We start from the raw sequence: 18,698 nt of genomic DNA, 5'->3' as shown, positions 1-18,698 counted from the left end.
ATTGAATATAAAGGAAAGCGAATTAAATTATGTCATAATATTAGCTGAGGTGTTACAAAAGTAATTACCGGCCCAGATTCTATTCCACTGTCTTTTCGGGAACTAATAATTTCCTGATTAGATATTATCACAGGGCCAGTACCAAATAATTTTAAGCACGTAGGATCTGATGAATACACAAGCAAACTAGTATCGGGCCAAGGGTGGTCACAACTGAAATTAGTGAATTTTCAGTCTCAGGATACTGTAAACCACACCAGAACCACTAAAATTCCAGATGCAAGGAAGTAAACATCTAGGCACCTCAGTGACTCTGAATCAAAGGTAAGGATCAGCAGTGAAGCAGTTTGTGATGTTGTACTTCCTGCCATTCTAATTAGCCATCACTTACCTTTTCTGAGCTTCAGTTTCTCATCTGTAAAACAGGGTAATGATTCCTGCCCATATAATGAAGTTGTAATAGAGACTGAAAGAGATAAAAGATGGGAAAGGCATTTATAGAACGCAGGTGTGGGGTGAGCCAAGGATTTGGATCTAGGAAAAGGATAGCAGAACACTAAGCTAAGCAGTTGCTCTGGCAAGTAACCAAGAATTGATTGTATAATTTTAGAAATTATATGCAAACTGATGTGCACATTTCCCAAGTGTTCTTCAGAAAAATTGTTAGTTGTACTTTTTTTCTTGGCATGAAAAAGCAAAAGATAAAAGAAAGTTGTAAGGTCTTTGTAACGTACGTAGATGTGTCAGGAAGAGAAAATTCCTTTATCGTGCTTTTTTTTTTTTTTTCTGTTAGTGTAGACATGGACTCAGTAAAATATAATACTATATATTGAAGTGCTTGAGCTATCATTGTGTGATTTGATCCTCACAGCAGTTCTCTAATAAGTAACTTGATTAAGTCTCTATGTTAGAAACCAGAAAGGTTCAATAATTTGCCTAAGGTCACACAGTGGTAGGGCTTGGACTTGAAATCATTGGTTTCTCTCCATTCTTTACAGCATACATTGTTGCACACCAAAGGGTGCTTATTTCTAATGTCTTGCTATTTAGCAACCTATAGGGAATATTTTAAACTCATTAATTATTCTTGCTATTATAATACAATAAGCTGAGTATTGGCATTAGAGATATGCTTACTAATAATTTATCAGTGAGTTAATCAGGACTCTCGCATGCAAATAATAGAAACTTATCTCTAAGTTAGACAGAGATAATTTATTGACTCACACAACTAGGGAAGTCCAGAAGGTGAACTCCATTCATCTGGATCCTATAGTTCAAGTGTCACATTTCTCTCTCTTACCTCTGCTTTACTTTATGATGACTTCCTTCTCAGGTGGGCTTTTCATGTGGTACAAAGTGATCTCCCAGCAGCTCCAGGCTTACATGCTACCCATTGTACATGACTCAGAATGGAACCGTAATTATCTGTCAGTAGCTGTAGAGTCTCTGAAAGGGGCACTGATTGGCTGCCCTTAAATCCTGTAATACCCTGGGAACAATCACATTGTCACTGCAGGAGCCTGGCTCTGATTGGCACTGTGGATGATGGAGAGCCCCCTCCAGGTTGGAGAGAGGAAGTTCCTGCAGGGAAAAGATACTAGGCTAAAAACAAACACAAAAGCATTAACAGATGTCCGTTATAAAAATAGATTTTTTTGTGAATTAAAGCATGACTTGAAAAATGAGAAAAAAATTGGGGAAAATTTAACTTAGCAAATGTTACAGGTAAAATGGTAATAGTTAAATTAAATAAATTAAATAAATTTTGAAAGAAAAAAATAAGAATAACTAATCTTCTATAACCTTTGCACTGTAGCCAAGCACTACTTTACACACTTTACATATATGAACTTATTTAATTGTCCCCAACCTTTGAGTAGATACTATGATTGTTTCCATTTTAAAGATGAGGCACTGCAGACATAGAAGGTTAAGTGGCTTCCCTGGGTGGGGCTAGGGTGCAAATCCTGTCAGCCTGCTCCAAAGCAGATGCTCTTACTCATTGCATTTACAGCTACCTGATTATCCTTTCTAATGGATTTAGCCATGCTGTCACATTAAATTTTTAATATGTTTTCACTAGCTTAGAGCTAGTGTAGCAACACAATTTTTAATAATGTCTAAAAAGAGAGGGAAACAGGATCATGTTGTGATAAAGACCTGAGTTGCCTCCACTCAGCATCTTGGTGACCTCATCCAAGTTACTTATTCCTCCAGGTCTCAGTTTTCTTGTCTGCAATATAGTTACACTAGTTACTAACTCACTGGATTACTTTAAGTATTAAATGAAATTGCACTGGAAAGTGGTTAGCACAGTGATTGACATAACTAGATTACCTTAAATGTGTTAAACACTATTTCCAATCACTTTACATGATCAGTCGATCTCTCTGTATATATACATTTTAGTTCTACACACATACATACAGTCATATAATTATGTATGTAACTAAACACATATTTAATCACAGTTATATATATAACTAAATACTTGTATAAATTATATATTGCTATACATATATAACTAAATAAAAATGCATGTATACAATAAAACACTCCAGAATGAATCATATGATTACAAATAATTGCACAAAAGGAGACTTTAGGTAATCATGGGAAAGGAGGAGTTTGAGAACATTTCAGTTCATTCTAAGGCAGTGTGTTGTACCTTGTTTCATTTCATCATTGTGACTATCTGATGGCCATTTGACCATCCAGTTTATCCATTACTACCTGTCAGTAATTAGACATGGCCTCGCTCTCACCTCCAGCTTTATCTCATACTAGGTTAAGCTTAGTCCTCAGCACATAGGATGGCTATGACATTTCTCAGTTCCTTGAAAGGACTTGTTCACCTATTTTCAAATAGTTACTTGATTAGGCAGATTTACTTCATCTTATGGAACAGGCAGTCCATTGTCATTTAAACGTTTTTTTAGATAATCAGATGAAACTAAAGAGAATTGCACCTTATTTGATCATGTACCAATATGCCCCTTCATTCATTGCATTTTTAGCAATTCCAAAATAACAAGAGATAGGCCAGGTTGTCCTCCATGTTTGTCACATCTAGTACATAATAAGGGTGAATCCTGGATGGACATGGCCAAAAAACCAGAAAATTGCAACCAAGTCTCAATCTATAACTTAAGAAATAGGTAAGCAGGGCAGTGGTTGAGAGTCCGCCTGCCGATGCAGGGGATGCAGGTTCGTGCCCTGGTCCGGGAAGATCCCACATGCCGCGGAGCGGCTGGGCCCGTGAGCCATGGCCACTGAGCCTGCGCGTCCGGAGCCTGTGCTCCGCAACGGCAGAGGCCACAACAGTGAGAGGCCCGCGTACCGCAAAAAAAAAAAAAAGAAAAGAAAAGAAAAGAAATAGGTAACAGGGATGTAGAGCTTAGAAACAGGAAGTGGAAAAACTACCTAATAGAACACAGGAATATTTGCAAGGTAGGGGATTACTAATAATTTTGCCAAAGAACCTCCTTGATCATGGCTCGTTTTAAACTACCTTTAATTGTCTCGTTCTAAATATATAGCAGACAGTTTTTAACTTTGGCATGCCAGCGGTTAATCAGAGGAGCTAGTTAATAATGGGGATTCCCAGACTCAACCCCCATAAACTGCCATCTTGCTCTGAGACTGTAAGAAGTCCATGGAGCACACTTTCTAAAACACTGCTCGGGAGCCCTGATCCCCTGAAAGACCTGACAGCTGACAGTGCTCTAAAAAAATTTTTAGTAAGTTTCAAATTTAGATGAACTAAAAATTCCTCTCATTCGTAACATTTTTTTGTATCCACATCATTTTCTTTATCAGATTTAATATCAGGACGTGTAATTTGTTCCAAATGTTGAATGTATTTCAATATAGACTTCCATGAAAATAGTAAGAAAAAAAATAAGAAAAAGCTTCTTGACAAGCTTCCTATGTCGAGATGAAAGAAGAAAAAAGAAACTCCAGGAAATGCAAAAATTTGTAATAAAGTTACGTGTAATAAAGAAGAAACTAACATGTGTGTCATGATTTTGAGCGATTAAGGGAATATAGGAAGAGAGAATCCTTTTAACACTTGAAAATTCTCCTTTGAGTGGGCATAGGTGTAGAAATTTGATGTTACAGGTTGTAGGGTTATAGGTTATAGACTATAGGGGGTATGAGTTATAATCCTATAGTTCATAATAATTATATATAAATTATTCCACATATTGCTTATTAATTTTAAATTATAGAGAACCTGTAGACCAAGCATATCTGACTTCATTATAATTATGCAAAAGGATGTGTAAATAGTGAAACTTCTTTCACACTGGAAAGGAGGACAGAGAAGAGGTGAAAGGAGCTGTAAGAGCTGTAACTTGCACAGAGTTGATATCCGATTCTGCCGAGGTGAATGGATTGGCTTATGTATTGTGTTGGCTAAAAGGTTCATTTGGGTTTTCCCGTAAGATTGTACGGAAAATGCTGAATGAACTTTTTGGCCAGCCCAGTACATTCACATGCATGATTTAGTATACGATTTAATCATAGAGTTAATCCTTTTGAATAAATGTTTTATATACACATATGTATATATATATATATATATATATATATATCTCCTGTGTTGTGCACCAGGCACTGTTCTAAATTACAACAGTAGCCAGTACATTAATTTAATGTAACTAAATTAATTGCATAAAGGAGGACAATGAGGTAGAAAAAGCTGAAATGAATGATTCATTGTCCTTAATGGAAGAGAATCAATGTTTTATTTTGTTTTTAAGGTGGTTCTTCTCAAACTATGTGATAAAGGACCAGTTTTATTTTATTTTAATTTCCAAACATATGGATCAGTACTTTGTGAAATATAATAAAAATGTGACAGCAATGTCAGGATGCTGTGAAAGTTTCCAAAGACTTAGTCTCACTTTCTATACTTATCTCATTGTAAACTAATAAACATTTCACAGACTGGCATTCATCCATACTCTGAATAGCTTAAAGTTAGTGAATCAAGCATAAATGATACTGCACATATTTTTTTAAGGTGTAGAGGTAATCAGAATAAATTTTTTACATAGTTAAAAGAGGTTTAATAATGAGATATTAGGTTTTATCTTTCAATTTGAACTCTTCCTACTGATTGATTTAGATCTTTTACCAGGTGCATATGACACTTTTGTAAAAAATAATAATAAGGAACAAAAGTGCAAGAAAGTTCCAGGAATAAGTGGAGTACAACCTTTTGTGTGACTTTTGCACACCTGGTCTAAAAGTTGTCTATCATGTTAAATATACAAACTCTATCTATGTATCTGTATCTATATATACACACATATATATATACTATTTTATATGTGAATATTACTGGAGAGTTAGGGGGTTATAGTTCCTTTTCTATAATACCAATTCTTGCATGGTGACTGAGCAGATGAAGAAGATGTAATCTTAAATCTCTAAACCTGCTTTGCCCACACAAAGGAGAATTTGCAAGTGTGAGAGTCAAATTAATTCTCTTTTTCTACATTCCTTCAGTTGGTCAAGATCCTAACACATCTTAAATTATTCTGTTTTATAAATGGCTTTTTTATACAGCATTTTTTACCCAAGAGTTTATTCTTAGAAGGAGAAGAGAGATGACACAGGTAACCATGTGAGGTGGGTTATATAGCTAATAAGGTGAAGTATAATTTGCTTCAGTGCAAATCATCCTACTAGGAGAATGATGACAAACCTGCAGTGATGGGAAAGCCTCTGTTAGAGTAAAAGTACACTTCCACCATCAGATTGAATTGATGTGTTCAATTAGAGATACACAGTAAATTTGAGGAAGGTTAGTGATAGACCATGATGATCGCTGGATAAATTACTATTTTTTCCTTCTGAGTTTTGAGATTCCTTTATACGCCATTAGGGAGGCAAGCAGGCAGTAATCAACACAGAGGCAACCTCAGAAATTGTCTCACAAAGAGCCCACGACCCCCGCAGACAGAGATCATTTTCTGTGCTTGCAGGTGAAGTCTGAAGAAGCACCTATTCTCATCTCACCTGCTGTGTTGTCACTGCTCAGCTTCAGAGTCACATGGTTAGTTGATATAATCAAGAATTAAGATCAGACATGAAGCCTTGACATATGTGAAAAGGAAAAAAAAAGAAAAGGAAATGCCCTTGCATTAATCCTATAACTTATCTTTAGTTCAAAATTATCAACTTGGGATGGTACACCCGTGACACAGGTTTTTTTCCACTGCACGATCCAACAGTCTCAATGGTAATATTTCTGCTGCTTCTTTCCCCTGATAAGTGCAGCTGTAGTTTATTCTTCCATTTGGTCTCAATCCTCTGCTGACATTTATGTTCAGTGCAGAATATATGGCATCCCAAGGCATAGAATGGCTATAATAATATACCACTAAATTTATCCAAGCATCTAAATTTTATTTTAAAAGCTATTTTTTTTTTTTGCCATTCAATGTGGTAAATTCAAATAAAATTGGTCACAAGTGCGTTTTTCCCCCAGAAATTGGAGATGAAAAATACAGCCAGTACAAACACAAAGCAAAGCTAAATAAAAGCCTAGCACCATTACCACATGGTATGTTTTCAAAATCCAACAGTGTTCCAGAACGCTAAACACTTAAGTTGGAAGTAGCACTTTGCCATGAAAAGGAACCAGCTGTAGGTCCCTCTTTCACTACATATTGTTCAAAACAAAAAATAACCCTATTGAAAATAAGCCTCGGGTAGATGAGACCCAGAAATCCAATGGTATGAGAAACAAAAGAAAGACAATTGTCATTTAAAAATTAAACTGTGTTTGTAACAGTTTATGAGCCTTGCAGATCCAGCAAGCCTGCTGAATATTAATGAATAGATTGATTTGTCAACATATTAGCACCACTGTCAGACATAACAGCATGGAGGAGATGCAAGGGGACTAGGCAGTAAAGTACTTAAAAATGCTGGACTGGGTACCATGAGATTCTATCATGATTGATAAACTATAGTGAATGATGTGGGTCACAACTTCCACTGGGTTTTAACATTTTAAACAACCTCTATTTGAAATTCTAGGATTACTTGCGTTTAATTTTTTTTGAAAAAGAGTATGCTTTTTGTTCAGTAATAAGGAACTTTAAAATTATGAGCCAAAGACATAGAGTGGTTTAAATGATATCTACTTAGTAGAGTGAATTTTTAAATATATGTATGTGTGTATGTGTTTATATATATACACACACATACATATTTCAAAATCCAAATGAGTTAATATCTGAAAAGGTGTCCCACCAGGTAAGGAACCTTTGATAGCAAATAAAATATAATTAGATTTTTTTCCTAAAAAATGATAATTTGTAGAGAGAAACTGATCTGAAGAAGTTTTAGCCAGAACATTGGCATTATAAGTGCTCAAAAATTGGCTGTTTATTTGTGCTCCAAACTGAAATGTTTCCTATATATCCCAATAATAACAATAAAATTTCACTTCTGAATGTATATCCTAGTTGAGTTGAAATGTGACATCTAAATATATGTGGAGATGTCAGGATATAGAAACAACAAATGTTAAATATCCTGTAAATTTGCTTTCTTTCACAATAACAACACAGAATAATATTTCAAAATACAGAATATTAAAAATCTTATCCTACCCCTGTACTGCTCCACAATACCAATCCACTGAGCAATTATCCAGAATACTCTTATGTTGCTACTGTAATAGAAAATGTACAGTTTCATGAGGAGCCCTATTTCTTCTCAGTTTGAGCCTAGCACAATGAACAAAATGTCTCTGGGTTTTTACCCACTGGTAGAAACAAACCCAATCCTTTTTCCAAAGAAAAGCTTATCTCAGAGGTTTGAAAACAGCCATCATGTCACCCCAAGCTTTCTCTTCTCCTGGGCAGTGAGTTTTTTCTTTAACCACCTGTTCACTCTGGTCCAGACACTCCCCTCTTTATGTTCTTTTTATTTATTTATTTATTTATTTTGCGGTTTGCGGGCCTCTCACTGCCATGGCCTCTCCTGTTGCAGAGCACAGGCTTCGGCTGCGCAGGCCCATCGGCCACAGCTCACGGGCCCAGCCGCTCCACGGCATGTGGGATCCTCCCGGACCGGGGCACGAACCCATGCCCCCCCGCATCGGCAGGCGGACTCTCAACCACTGTGCCACCAGGGAAGCCTTATGTTCTCTTTAAATCAAACCTCAAAACTGTTCTGACTCAGGGTTCAATGAGCCTGAGAGTAACGTGAATCCACCATTCCTTCATTATAAAGAACACATTTCTTTTAGCGTGGCATAAAATAACACTTGATTTATGTATAAAATGTAGACTCACGTTGAGTTTACTGTGCATTTAGGACCCTGAATTTTTTCTTATAAATGTTGTTGATAAGCCACATTTTTCAATTCTGTACTTAGACTGGTTTGGTTTCGGAGCGGGGGGTAGCTAAATAGAGAGCCCTGTTTCATTTGTCCCTGTTAAATGTTATCTTACCAGTATAGCTATATATGTATATAGTTATCTTGGAACTTATTTGTGTAATCCAACTTGTTTGCTCTTCCTGTCTGCATCCTCTGAGTAGAAGCTATCCTGAAACCTTTCTATTGTCTTCGTTCCAGAATACTGAACAAGATGGGGCCTTCTCTATGTTTATATCCATCTATTCTGGGGCCCTTTGAACAACATTAAACCAGTTTTTAACTACTTTCAATGTTCTCATACCCCTAGTCCTTTGCTATTCAAAATGTGCTCTAAGGTTCCACCTGGGACTCTCAGGCTCCTCCCCAGGCCTACCTAATCAGAATCTACAGTTTAAGATCCCTAGATTATTCATATGGGTGTAAAAATCTGAAACGCACTGCTTAGCACAGCCTTTCTGAACCCTAGGAGCACATATTAGAAACACCTGAGGTGCTTCTAAAACTACCAACACCTGGAGGCCCCTAACAATTTTTCACTTGACCTTTGGCTTGAGTATCAGCATAAAAAAAAAAAAAAACCAGAAACCCCTCCAAAGTGAAAATGAAAAATAAAAAAATTCACCCCAAACTTCATTAAACTAATATAAATATATTTTAATTTAGACTTTAAATTTTGAATCAATTTGGCATCAGTTTGGGGGCTGCTGTATGCTGTGTTTAAACAATTCATGATTTCCAAGATTGTCTTTCTAGTCTTCAGGCGGAAATTAAACTGAATGTAAAGCAAAGGACTACCCAATGATAGAATAACTTTCTACAGAGGAAAGAACTGGGAAAGGAAAGACCCTGCTTGAGCCTCTAAAGGTCTTGCACTTCATTGGATTGCGGTAATTGACTCAGGAACGAGTGAGATGATGATTCCCAGCGCCCTTGTTTGCTGCCGGCAGCCTCTGGTTTCAGCCCCTGAGAGGAGCGTCCCACTTAGTGTTGCCGGGCAACAGCTTGCTGGGTTGAGAGCTGGAATGTGAAGGGTTGCAAAACGATTTTTTAAATAAACACATAACTTACCATCAGCATGAATCAAGCCAAAGGGAGAAGTACTGAGCCTACAGGGTGACAGGCAGTGAGGCAGAATGGAAAGGGAAAAAAGCAAACAAGGAGCTCAGTAGTGACAGATGAAGACTCCATCACTAGAGTGATAGTTCTGACCTGGTTTCTAATTTGAAAATTTGTACCTCAATAATTTGCAGCTGGACAAAAGACAGTACGGAAAAAAACAATTTTTTCTAAACTACCATGTCTGGACAAAACAGGTCAGCCCCAGGGTTTCACAGATAATTTCTCTTGTGTCAAATAAACATTGTAAAGTAAATGTGATCTGTATTGCAGATCCTCTCAGCATTATTCTGATTTTCTGATGAAAGTCATTGATCCTGTGATCCGTTTGTAGACGTGTGATGTCCTACCATCCAGGAGTATTTTTAGCCAAAATATACAAACTATATGCACATAATGTGGCTATTAAAACATAGAGCTGAGAAAATGGATATTTAAATTTCTAATTAATGTATTCAATCTATCAAATGCTATTTAGCAAGCATTTTCCTAATACATTAAATGATGCATTTGATTTTAAATATTTATGAAATTGTGCAAAAATGAATACACAATCTGTGGGACCTTAAAAGAGCTAAAATCTAGTGGGGAGAATCGGGGGACAGGCAGGTACCTAAGATGAAAGATGGGAAATGAGGGAATTTCCAGGGGTTAAGACTCAGTGCTTTCACTGCAGGGGCCCAAGTTCCATCCCTGATTGGGGAACTAAGATCCTGCAAGCCTGTTGGCCAAAAAGAGATGAAAAATGGAAGATGACTGAGAGGTGTGACCTGAGGGTCCTATTATGTCTTCACATATGTCCAGTTCCATTCTTTCTGTAGGATTTTCTCCAAGCTTTGGATGCTGTTTAGTTTAGCCATAGCTATGACACATGCAAATGTCCCTTCTGCATACTAAGAACCTATTGTCCATACACATGGTATTTGCTTTGAAATGGAGAATGACTGCAATATAGTTTCCACAATTTCAAAGATGATTCTGAATTTGGACACCCTAAGAAAATAGAATCCATACAATTAACACCGATGGAACGTTTCTTTTCATATTAAAACATAAAGCCCTCAGCACCTGCGTATACCATTTAATTTTGTTTTTGTTCATATATACTTATGCAGAACTTCAGCTATCCCAGCATCTGCTGAAAGTCCCATTCTGGTAAAAAAAAAAAAAAAGTTTGATAAATTTTCTCTTCACTTTCCTGACATTTCAGTCTCTCAGCTGATGGGGCAACAAGAGAAATTGCTGTACAGGAAGTTAGGGGAAAAGTAACTGTTAGCCAAGAATTTGTTGTAGCAAAAAAAAAACATTAGCGTCATAAAACAGATTTTCTTTGCTCTTATTTTAATTTATAGGAAACATTAATATAAATCCATGGCCAGAGACATTTTAGAAAACACAAAACTGTGCTTATGAGAGAGGGGATTCTTTAAAATAAAAATCTGAACCATACAATTGTTTAAAATTTTCTAATAAGAAAGAAAAAGGAAAGACTTCGCACATTGCCCGAATGTAGCTATTTGAGGTGTTCAGAGAGCTCAGCCTTAAGACAATTTATTAAAAATATGGAAGAAAGGGATTGAGTTTTAGGATGAATAAGAGAACAGAACTCTCAGAATAATATTAGAAAGGCTAACTCTCAGAGTAAATGGGCAAGTAGAATCAGAAAATAATCCTACCACTCTCTGAAAAAGTTGCCATCATATTTACTGCAAAGAGAAGGAGGAACTAACCACTGCCTATTTTGCTCCTGTTTTCTTTGGGGGTGGAGAAGCGGCTCTTCAAATTGAGAGAATAAGGAAAGGAGGGTGTGAAACAAAAAATATAACTCAGAGAATGGAGGATTTTCCTGCACAGCTTTGGCCCTAGGTACAACGACAGCTGTTTTAAATTACATCTGCTTATTGCCCCAAACTGGAGAATCCAGCACTGTGTAGCAATAAACCTTGACCTCATGAAAGGCAGGTATTGGGATATGTACTTTTTGCTATATTTATGGAAGGAAGTATGGGGTACCAGGAATTTGCGGCAAACTCTGCTTCCCCAAATATCTCTTTATCCTGGGGCTCCAGATCTTCCTGGTGCTCCGGGGAACCTGGAGTTTCTGTATCCTTCTAGTTTCCGCCTTGGGTGCTAGTATCTTGTTCTGCTGACATGCCAGCATGTCACCTTTCCTTCTGACTTCCCATTCTGCTGCAGTCCCCTTCCTTACTTCCTATTTCCCACAGCCAGACCACCGTCCCTTTCTCCTTTGCTTTGTTTTTGAAAGAAGTTCACAGAATGGCCCAGTTTCATATCTGTCTTTCCCATTGTCTCTCCTTCTCCGCCCCCAGCCACCTTGCAGTTTCAAAGACAAACCCTGTCAGATTCCCTCTAGGTCAGAATTCTGAGTCTTGATTTGAGTTTTGGAACTGGAGTTGAGATCCCATTTGGAATTTTTTCCTGGTTGTTGACTCTCTTGGGACTGCTGTAGCTACTCCAGTTTTACTAGTCTTTTTGCTCCTTTGCTATTGGCTTCCTTCCTCCCTTAACTTGGATCCTTTACATTTGAGGGTTACCCATAGCAGTCTCAGCTGGGAGCTCGTACCTAGGGGGGAAATAGTGGTATCACAAGAGCGCACTCAATGGCAGCTGTAAACTATGACTGATGTTCAGAACAGGACTTACTGCATATTGAAGAGGCTAACAGAGGTGCTCCTAGAGCCATTGTGGGTAATTAGTAAATCATGGATAAAATGAGAGAGATACCAGAATACTTAAGACAGGCCAGGGTTTTCTGAATTTCTAAAAGGGGGAAAGAATGGATTCTGTAATCATTCAAGAAGAAGCTTAATATTTGTCCTTGTCAAAATCCTAGAATGAATGATTAAATGAATAGTTTGCAAATATTTAGAAACAAATCCTGATACTGAGAAGGAAATGACTAAAAACCAATACTAGTCAATATTAGTTTACTTAGAATCTATTACTCCAGAATAATTGCATTCTTTTTCAATAAGATACCTACTGCCAGATAGGTAGAATGAGTAATACCAAGGACTTATGTTTCTTAACTATAATAAAACATTAGAAAAAAATCTCCCACAGTAGCCTTTGGAGAAGATGATAACATATGGACTGAATGGGATATCCTAGGATGAAACATTGCTCATTTATGAGTGTGTTCAAAGAATAATTAATAGGCATGGCAGTTGGACGTGTAATCTATTGGAGAGTCATCAAGTCCTATGTTTAAGCCTTATCCTGAAAAAAAGGTTCCTAGTAATTTGATTAATACATAGCAGATAGGCTTACTCAGTTGGGAAGTGGTGGAAAGCTAGAGGATTAGTCCCTTCGTTAGGAGAGATCACATCACATTCAGAATAGTCTTTGCTGAAATGTTGAGCTAAGGTCACAAAGATAGATAGATAGATAGATCAATCCAGGCACTTATGTACATAAAAGTATGGTGGAAACATGACTAAGAAGAATTTAATGTTCATTATTGGAAATTTTCTAAATTTAATTAGTTTTTGAGAGTATCGGTTAATAATAATTAGCTAATAATAGCTAATGGATGATGTGGCTACTGCATGCCATAGTATTTAAGAGCATGGGCTTTGGAGCCAGTTACCCTGGGTTTCAACCTCAACTGTTACCTGGGAACTGTCTGACTTCGACCAAGTTATATGACCTTTTGAAGTTTCAGTTTTTCCTTTTATATAAAATAGAGATTCAAATAGTAACTACTGGGGCTTCCCTGGTGGCGCAGTGGTTGAGAGTCCACCTGCCGATGCAGGGGACGCGGGTTCGTGCCCCAGCCGGGAAGATCTCACATGCCACGGAGCGGCTGGCCCCGTGAGCCATGGCCACTGAGCCTGCGCGTCCGGGGCCTGTGCTCCGCGGAGGGAGAGGCCACGGCAGTGAGAGGCCCGCGTACCGCAAAAAAAAAAAAAAAAATAACTACTTTCATATGTTTGTTAGGAGTACCTAAGAATATGAATGTGAAATTTTTTTAAAAAAGCAAAACCTTCCATCCTAGGCTATATGAATAATATCACAATTAAGTTGTCAGTTAATTGTGAGGAAAATTCTGGTCCATTGTGAACAGGGACATTGAAAAAGAGCTAGTGAACATAAAAAGCTGTCATATAGAATAGTCAAGTTCTCCATTGCATCTACAGCATAAATAGGATTAATGTGGGTAAGTTATAAAAAGACAACTTTGGGCACAACATAGGAGAAAAGAATTCTTGTCACTGGTATCCTGCAACACCGTTGAGATGTGAAATAGATTGGACTACTGCAGCTAGTCACTAGGACCCTAGCTACTTATATTTAGGGAGCGCTAAAGAAAACATTTTTTTCTTTGAGTAGGATATTAATTAAAGGTCAAAGATTTTAAATGGCGCATTTTTTTTTTTTTTTTTTTTTTGCGGTACGTGGGCCTCTCACTGCTGTGGCCTCTCCCATTGCTGAGTAAATGGTGCATTTTGTCATGTTGTGTGTGTGTGTGTGTGTGCGCGCGCACACACGTGTGCATATTTTGCCTTTGCAATTAGATTGGGAGCTTTTCAGGGCTTTATCATTACCTTTTTTTATTCCCAATGTTATTGCCAACAGTAATTCCTTAAGGAATATTTGGTGAATGAACAGATGAATGATACGTATGTGCGATATATACATGGTCAATATAAAGAATATTGTAAAAAAAAAACAACAGTAGAATCTCTTTTTAAAAGTGAGCTTAGTGAAAGGCATTTTGGATGGTATATTTAATGCTGGGTTGTATGAGCCTTGATTAACGAAAAGGATGTTTTAGGAGTTCCAGAAACAGTGACCAGTAGAATGGAAGTCTGAAACACTATGATGAACCTATTTTCTCAGTAACACCGGGTTCCCAATATTTAACTACAGTGTCCAACATTTAATAGTTAATTATTTCTGTTTTCTGCTATCAAGAGCCATGAAATATATTTATAAATACACAGATACACCCACCCCCACACCCCCACACCACCCACACCCACACCCACACACATACACACACACTCCCGCTAATTCTCTCCTTAGGTCCTAAACTATTTTCTCTCGGAGGTACTTGTCATTGGCTTGCTGTGCTTATTCAGGTCAGCTGTGTACTGTGGCTGTAGTGAGACTTGTGATTATATGCTTCATTCAGCAGGGCAATTTTTTCATCTTCACATATTCCATTCCCTTCAGACACATCTAGTTTCTCCCCTGGCCGTACTTCCTTCCCCATTAGGCAGTGTGATTCACTGTTGGGGCCCATTTGGGCACAAACCAGACTTTTTGTCGAGTTGCTGTACTCCTACCTTCCTAATTATAGAATTCAAAGCAGAAGGAGTGAATTAATAACATGTCTTTATTCCCTGCAGTGTGTGGGGAAGCATAATGCTTGCGGCATGCTTACGGTAGCACATGCATTCTCCCGTCTCCCCTTATTCTCCATTTTTGCTGTGTGACTTCACAGCAGCAAGAATGGAAGGTGCACTTTACACACCAGTGAGTAAATCATGTGAATGGATGTTTTAAAGCCCATGCCCAATACACAGTTCACTGAGAGAACTATACTTTCAAAAGCCCTCTGAGAACACATGCTTGGAATTTGAAATTGTACTAAATACTGTGTTTCCTAAGGTATCCTAGCGAAGGCAAGGGTGTAGGGGCATAGACAGCATTTAAACATGTGCTATTACATTTACTTTCTCCAATCAAGCAATTCTTAGATGTTTGATTCTACAGTCCTTCCATGCAGGCAAATACTTGGAATATTAGTATCAAAGTGATACAATTCTAGATTACCAAAAGCCTGTAAAAATCGTTTCTCTTTGCCTGATAACAAGAAGGATTCTGATTCCTTCTGAGGGAATAAAGTGATCTTTGTTCCAGGTGGCCTCAGGACTCCTGTGACACTGTATTTTCAGAACCACACAGACTGATGTAGACCAAACAATGGAGTCAAAGCCCCCTCATTCAGGACTTGATGGTTGAGGAAGTTGGGGAGTTAATTTGCATCTTTATCAGATACCTGTTAAAGGTTTTTGATAGAAAGATCCATCTCTCAAGAAACTTAATGACCAGGGTTGATTAAGGGAGGGAATGGACTCTTTGGTGGAATGTGAATGCTTTCATTAGTTTGGCAGATTTCACCATGTTCTTTTTGGGAAGAAAATGCTAACAGGAAAGAAAGAAATGGGAAGTCATTCCAAGAATGAATGGGAAGCATGAGGTAATGAATTTAATAAATAGTGAACAATTAACGGTATAGGCTGAAAATAATAGTTTTCAGAAAGGTGAGTGAGAACTCTGTTACATGGTACTCTGGGTAAGATGCTTTGTAGACTAGATAACTAGAAGAATCACTTTTTTTCCTAAATTACACTCTGTTGAAGTCCCAGTCAGAGGCAAAGTATGAGGCTGGATGGTTTGTGATTCTAACCTCTTAGAAGAATTATTGTTAGACAAGTTGATTACCTGTCTTCCCTACGAAAGCAATGAATGCTGATATAATTCCAATTCATAGGTTTTTTTATTTGTTTGTCTTGTTTTTTTGTTTGCGGTACGCAGGCCTCTCACCACTGCGGCCTCTCCCGTTGCGGAGCACAGGCCCCGGACCCGCAGGCCCAGCGGCCACGGCTCACGGGCCCAGCCGCCCCGCAGCACGCGGGATCCTCCCGGACCGGGGCACGAACCCGCGTCCCCCGCATCGGCAGGCAGACTCTCAACCACTGCGCCACCAGGGAAGCCCCATGGATTATTTTTAAAAGTAAAGAGAAAGAGACAAAAGTGTTTCACCACTGGGCCATTGGTTTTTAGGCTCTAAGTTTATCATGAGTCATGGCCTATGTTCTGCTTTATTTTCTTCCTTTTAAATGTGGCATCCAGATGTCTGTCACTTAATTCAAGACTATGGAGCCCATTATGTGTATTCAAACTTTAAACACATTTTGTAACAAAATTAGTAAATGCTTTCTCTTGAATATTAGTTTTACCCTGCCGTTAGTGCTACACATATTTAAATGATGTATATTTGAACAAAACTCCTACTTCAGAAAAATGTATTAGAAACTAGACTAAGAGAAATTCACATCATACTCACAAAGAACTCATACTCCTTCCTCTACAATTATTTCCGATTCATTTTTTTGCATCTAAAATTAAATTAAGGCCAAGCTTTTAGAATTCTCAAGGGGAATTTTCTTAAGGTTGTAGTATCTATTATCACTGTGTTGCATTTAACTGTGTGAAATAGCAGATGTGGAATAAACTATAAATGAATTATGCATATGTTCCAGATATGTCATCTATTTTTACCAATAAAAATTTTTTTCAGCCATTGATCTTATCAATAACTTGCTGCAAGTAAAAATGAGAAAGCGCTATAGCGTGGATAAGACCTTGAGTCACCCTTGGTTACAGGTAAAAATCAATCACTGGATATTTTCTCAGTTGAATAAGCTTCTAAGTATTTAAGATTCTGATACTATATATAAAAATCTTTTGTCATATTTTTTAAAGTATAATTATAATACCAGTTTGTTTGCCAAAATGCATGCAACTTCATAGGATTTAATAACAATTTAGTATTTCTAAACCTCTTTCTCTACCAGGAAAATTGGATAAGGGAGAAACACACCATACCACACACATACACACACACACACACACACACACCAAAAACAAAAGACAAAAAAAGAAGGGTCAAAATGAAACTCCAAGGACCAGATTTCAAAGGCATCTGTATGTGTAATCCTGATAAATATCCAAGTAGATGCCCACCTGGTCATGCACTGTACTTGTTTGGAAGCTGTATATTTAAATCCAAGGCAATACTTGTAAAAGAAATGCATGGTAGATGTAAAGCATATGCATGTGTTTGTTCTCTCTTAAATATTTTATTTTCACACTGAACTTAGAAGTTTAGAAAAACGATCCTCTGAAATACTGAAGGATTATTTGTAGGCATTAAATTCCAAAGGAATACCAACATTCTGCTTTGTTTGACTGCAAATATTAATTGCCCACCTTCTGGTGCCTGATATCCTGTAAACAGTATGCATTTGCACAGTTCAGGTAAATAGGATGGCTTTGGTGCTGATGCTGTCACCTCAGGGTGCCTGATGAAAGACATAGCACGGTGGGAGTGGAAGAAAAAAGGGTAACATATATGTTGTGGGAGCTGACAACAATGAAAGAGTGTTTAAATGAGTTTTAATCATATCTATGGTAATATTTTGCACTTTCTTCCTCAGGATTATCAGACCTGGTTAGATTTACGAGAGCTGGAATGCAAAATCGGGGAACGCTACATCACGCATGAGAGTGATGACTCAAGGTGGGAGCAGTACGCAGGCGAGCAGGGGCTGAAGTACCCCCCACACCTGATCGATCCAAGCACTGGCCACAGTGACAGTCCTGAGACCGAAGAAACAGAGATGAAAGCCCTCAGTGAGCGTGTCAGCATCCTCTGAGTTCCATCCCCTATAATCTGTCAAAACACTGTGGAATTAATAAATACATACGGTCAGGTTTAACATTTGCCTTGCAGAACTGCCATTATTTTCTGTCAGATGAGAACAAAGCTGTTAAACTGTTAGCACTGTTGATGTATCTGAGTTGCCAAGACAGATCAACAGAAGCATTTGTATCTTGTGTGACCAACTGTGTTGTATTAACAAAAGTTCGCTGAAACACTAAACTTGTTATTGTGAATGATTCATGTTATATTTAATGCATTAAACCTGTCTCCACTGTGCCTTTGCAAATCGGTGTTTTTCTTAATGGAGCCTCAATTTGGTAAGAGTCTACAGAACCTGTCCATGAAGTAGTTCTGTTCTGTGTGTCCCATTGGTGGTGTCACTATAAGCAAACTCTTGAAGAGTAGATTATTACCAGTGTTCTATGAACAACTCCAAAACTCATGTGGAAAAAATGAATGATGTGGACTGGGGGCTCGGGGGGATGGATATGCAATCCTAAGACACAAATGCATGAAACAGTTTTACTGTATAGTTTCAAATCCTTTGCCTGCCTGGTGTGCCTCAGTATATTTAAACTCAAGTAAATGGGCCTAGGTGCACCTACTACTTTTTAAGCCTAAATGCCTTAGAAATGTAACTGCCATGTATAGAACAGGTTTATTTTCCCCTTTCTTACAATACCCTGCTGTACT

General features: G+C 37.8%; 1 protein-coding gene across 3 annotated transcripts in view; it reads left to right on the top strand.

The window, feature by feature from the left end:
* PRKD1 (protein kinase D1) overlaps positions 1-18,281 on the top strand; it is a 335,003-nt gene extending 316,722 nt beyond the window's left edge. For 2 of the 3 annotated variants that reach the window (XM_032623527.1, XM_032623529.1), the window contains exons 17-18: positions 16,860-16,945; positions 17,779-18,281. In XM_032623527.1, coding sequence (XP_032479418.1) covers positions 16,860-16,945; positions 17,779-17,997 — 305 coding nt within the window. In that variant the 3' untranslated portion in view covers positions 17,998-18,281. The remainder of the gene's footprint in view (positions 1-16,859; positions 16,946-17,778) is intronic. The other variant, XM_032623528.1, reaches the window with a different exon arrangement.
* Positions 18,282-18,698: the final 417 nt, after the last annotated feature.

The sequence above is a fragment of the Phocoena sinus genome, chromosome 2 (genome assembly GCF_008692025.1).
Source record: "Phocoena sinus isolate mPhoSin1 chromosome 2, mPhoSin1.pri, whole genome shotgun sequence".
Lineage (NCBI taxonomy): Eukaryota > Metazoa > Chordata > Mammalia > Artiodactyla > Phocoenidae > Phocoena > Phocoena sinus.
This window is presented reverse-complemented; position numbering and strand designations above follow the sequence as displayed.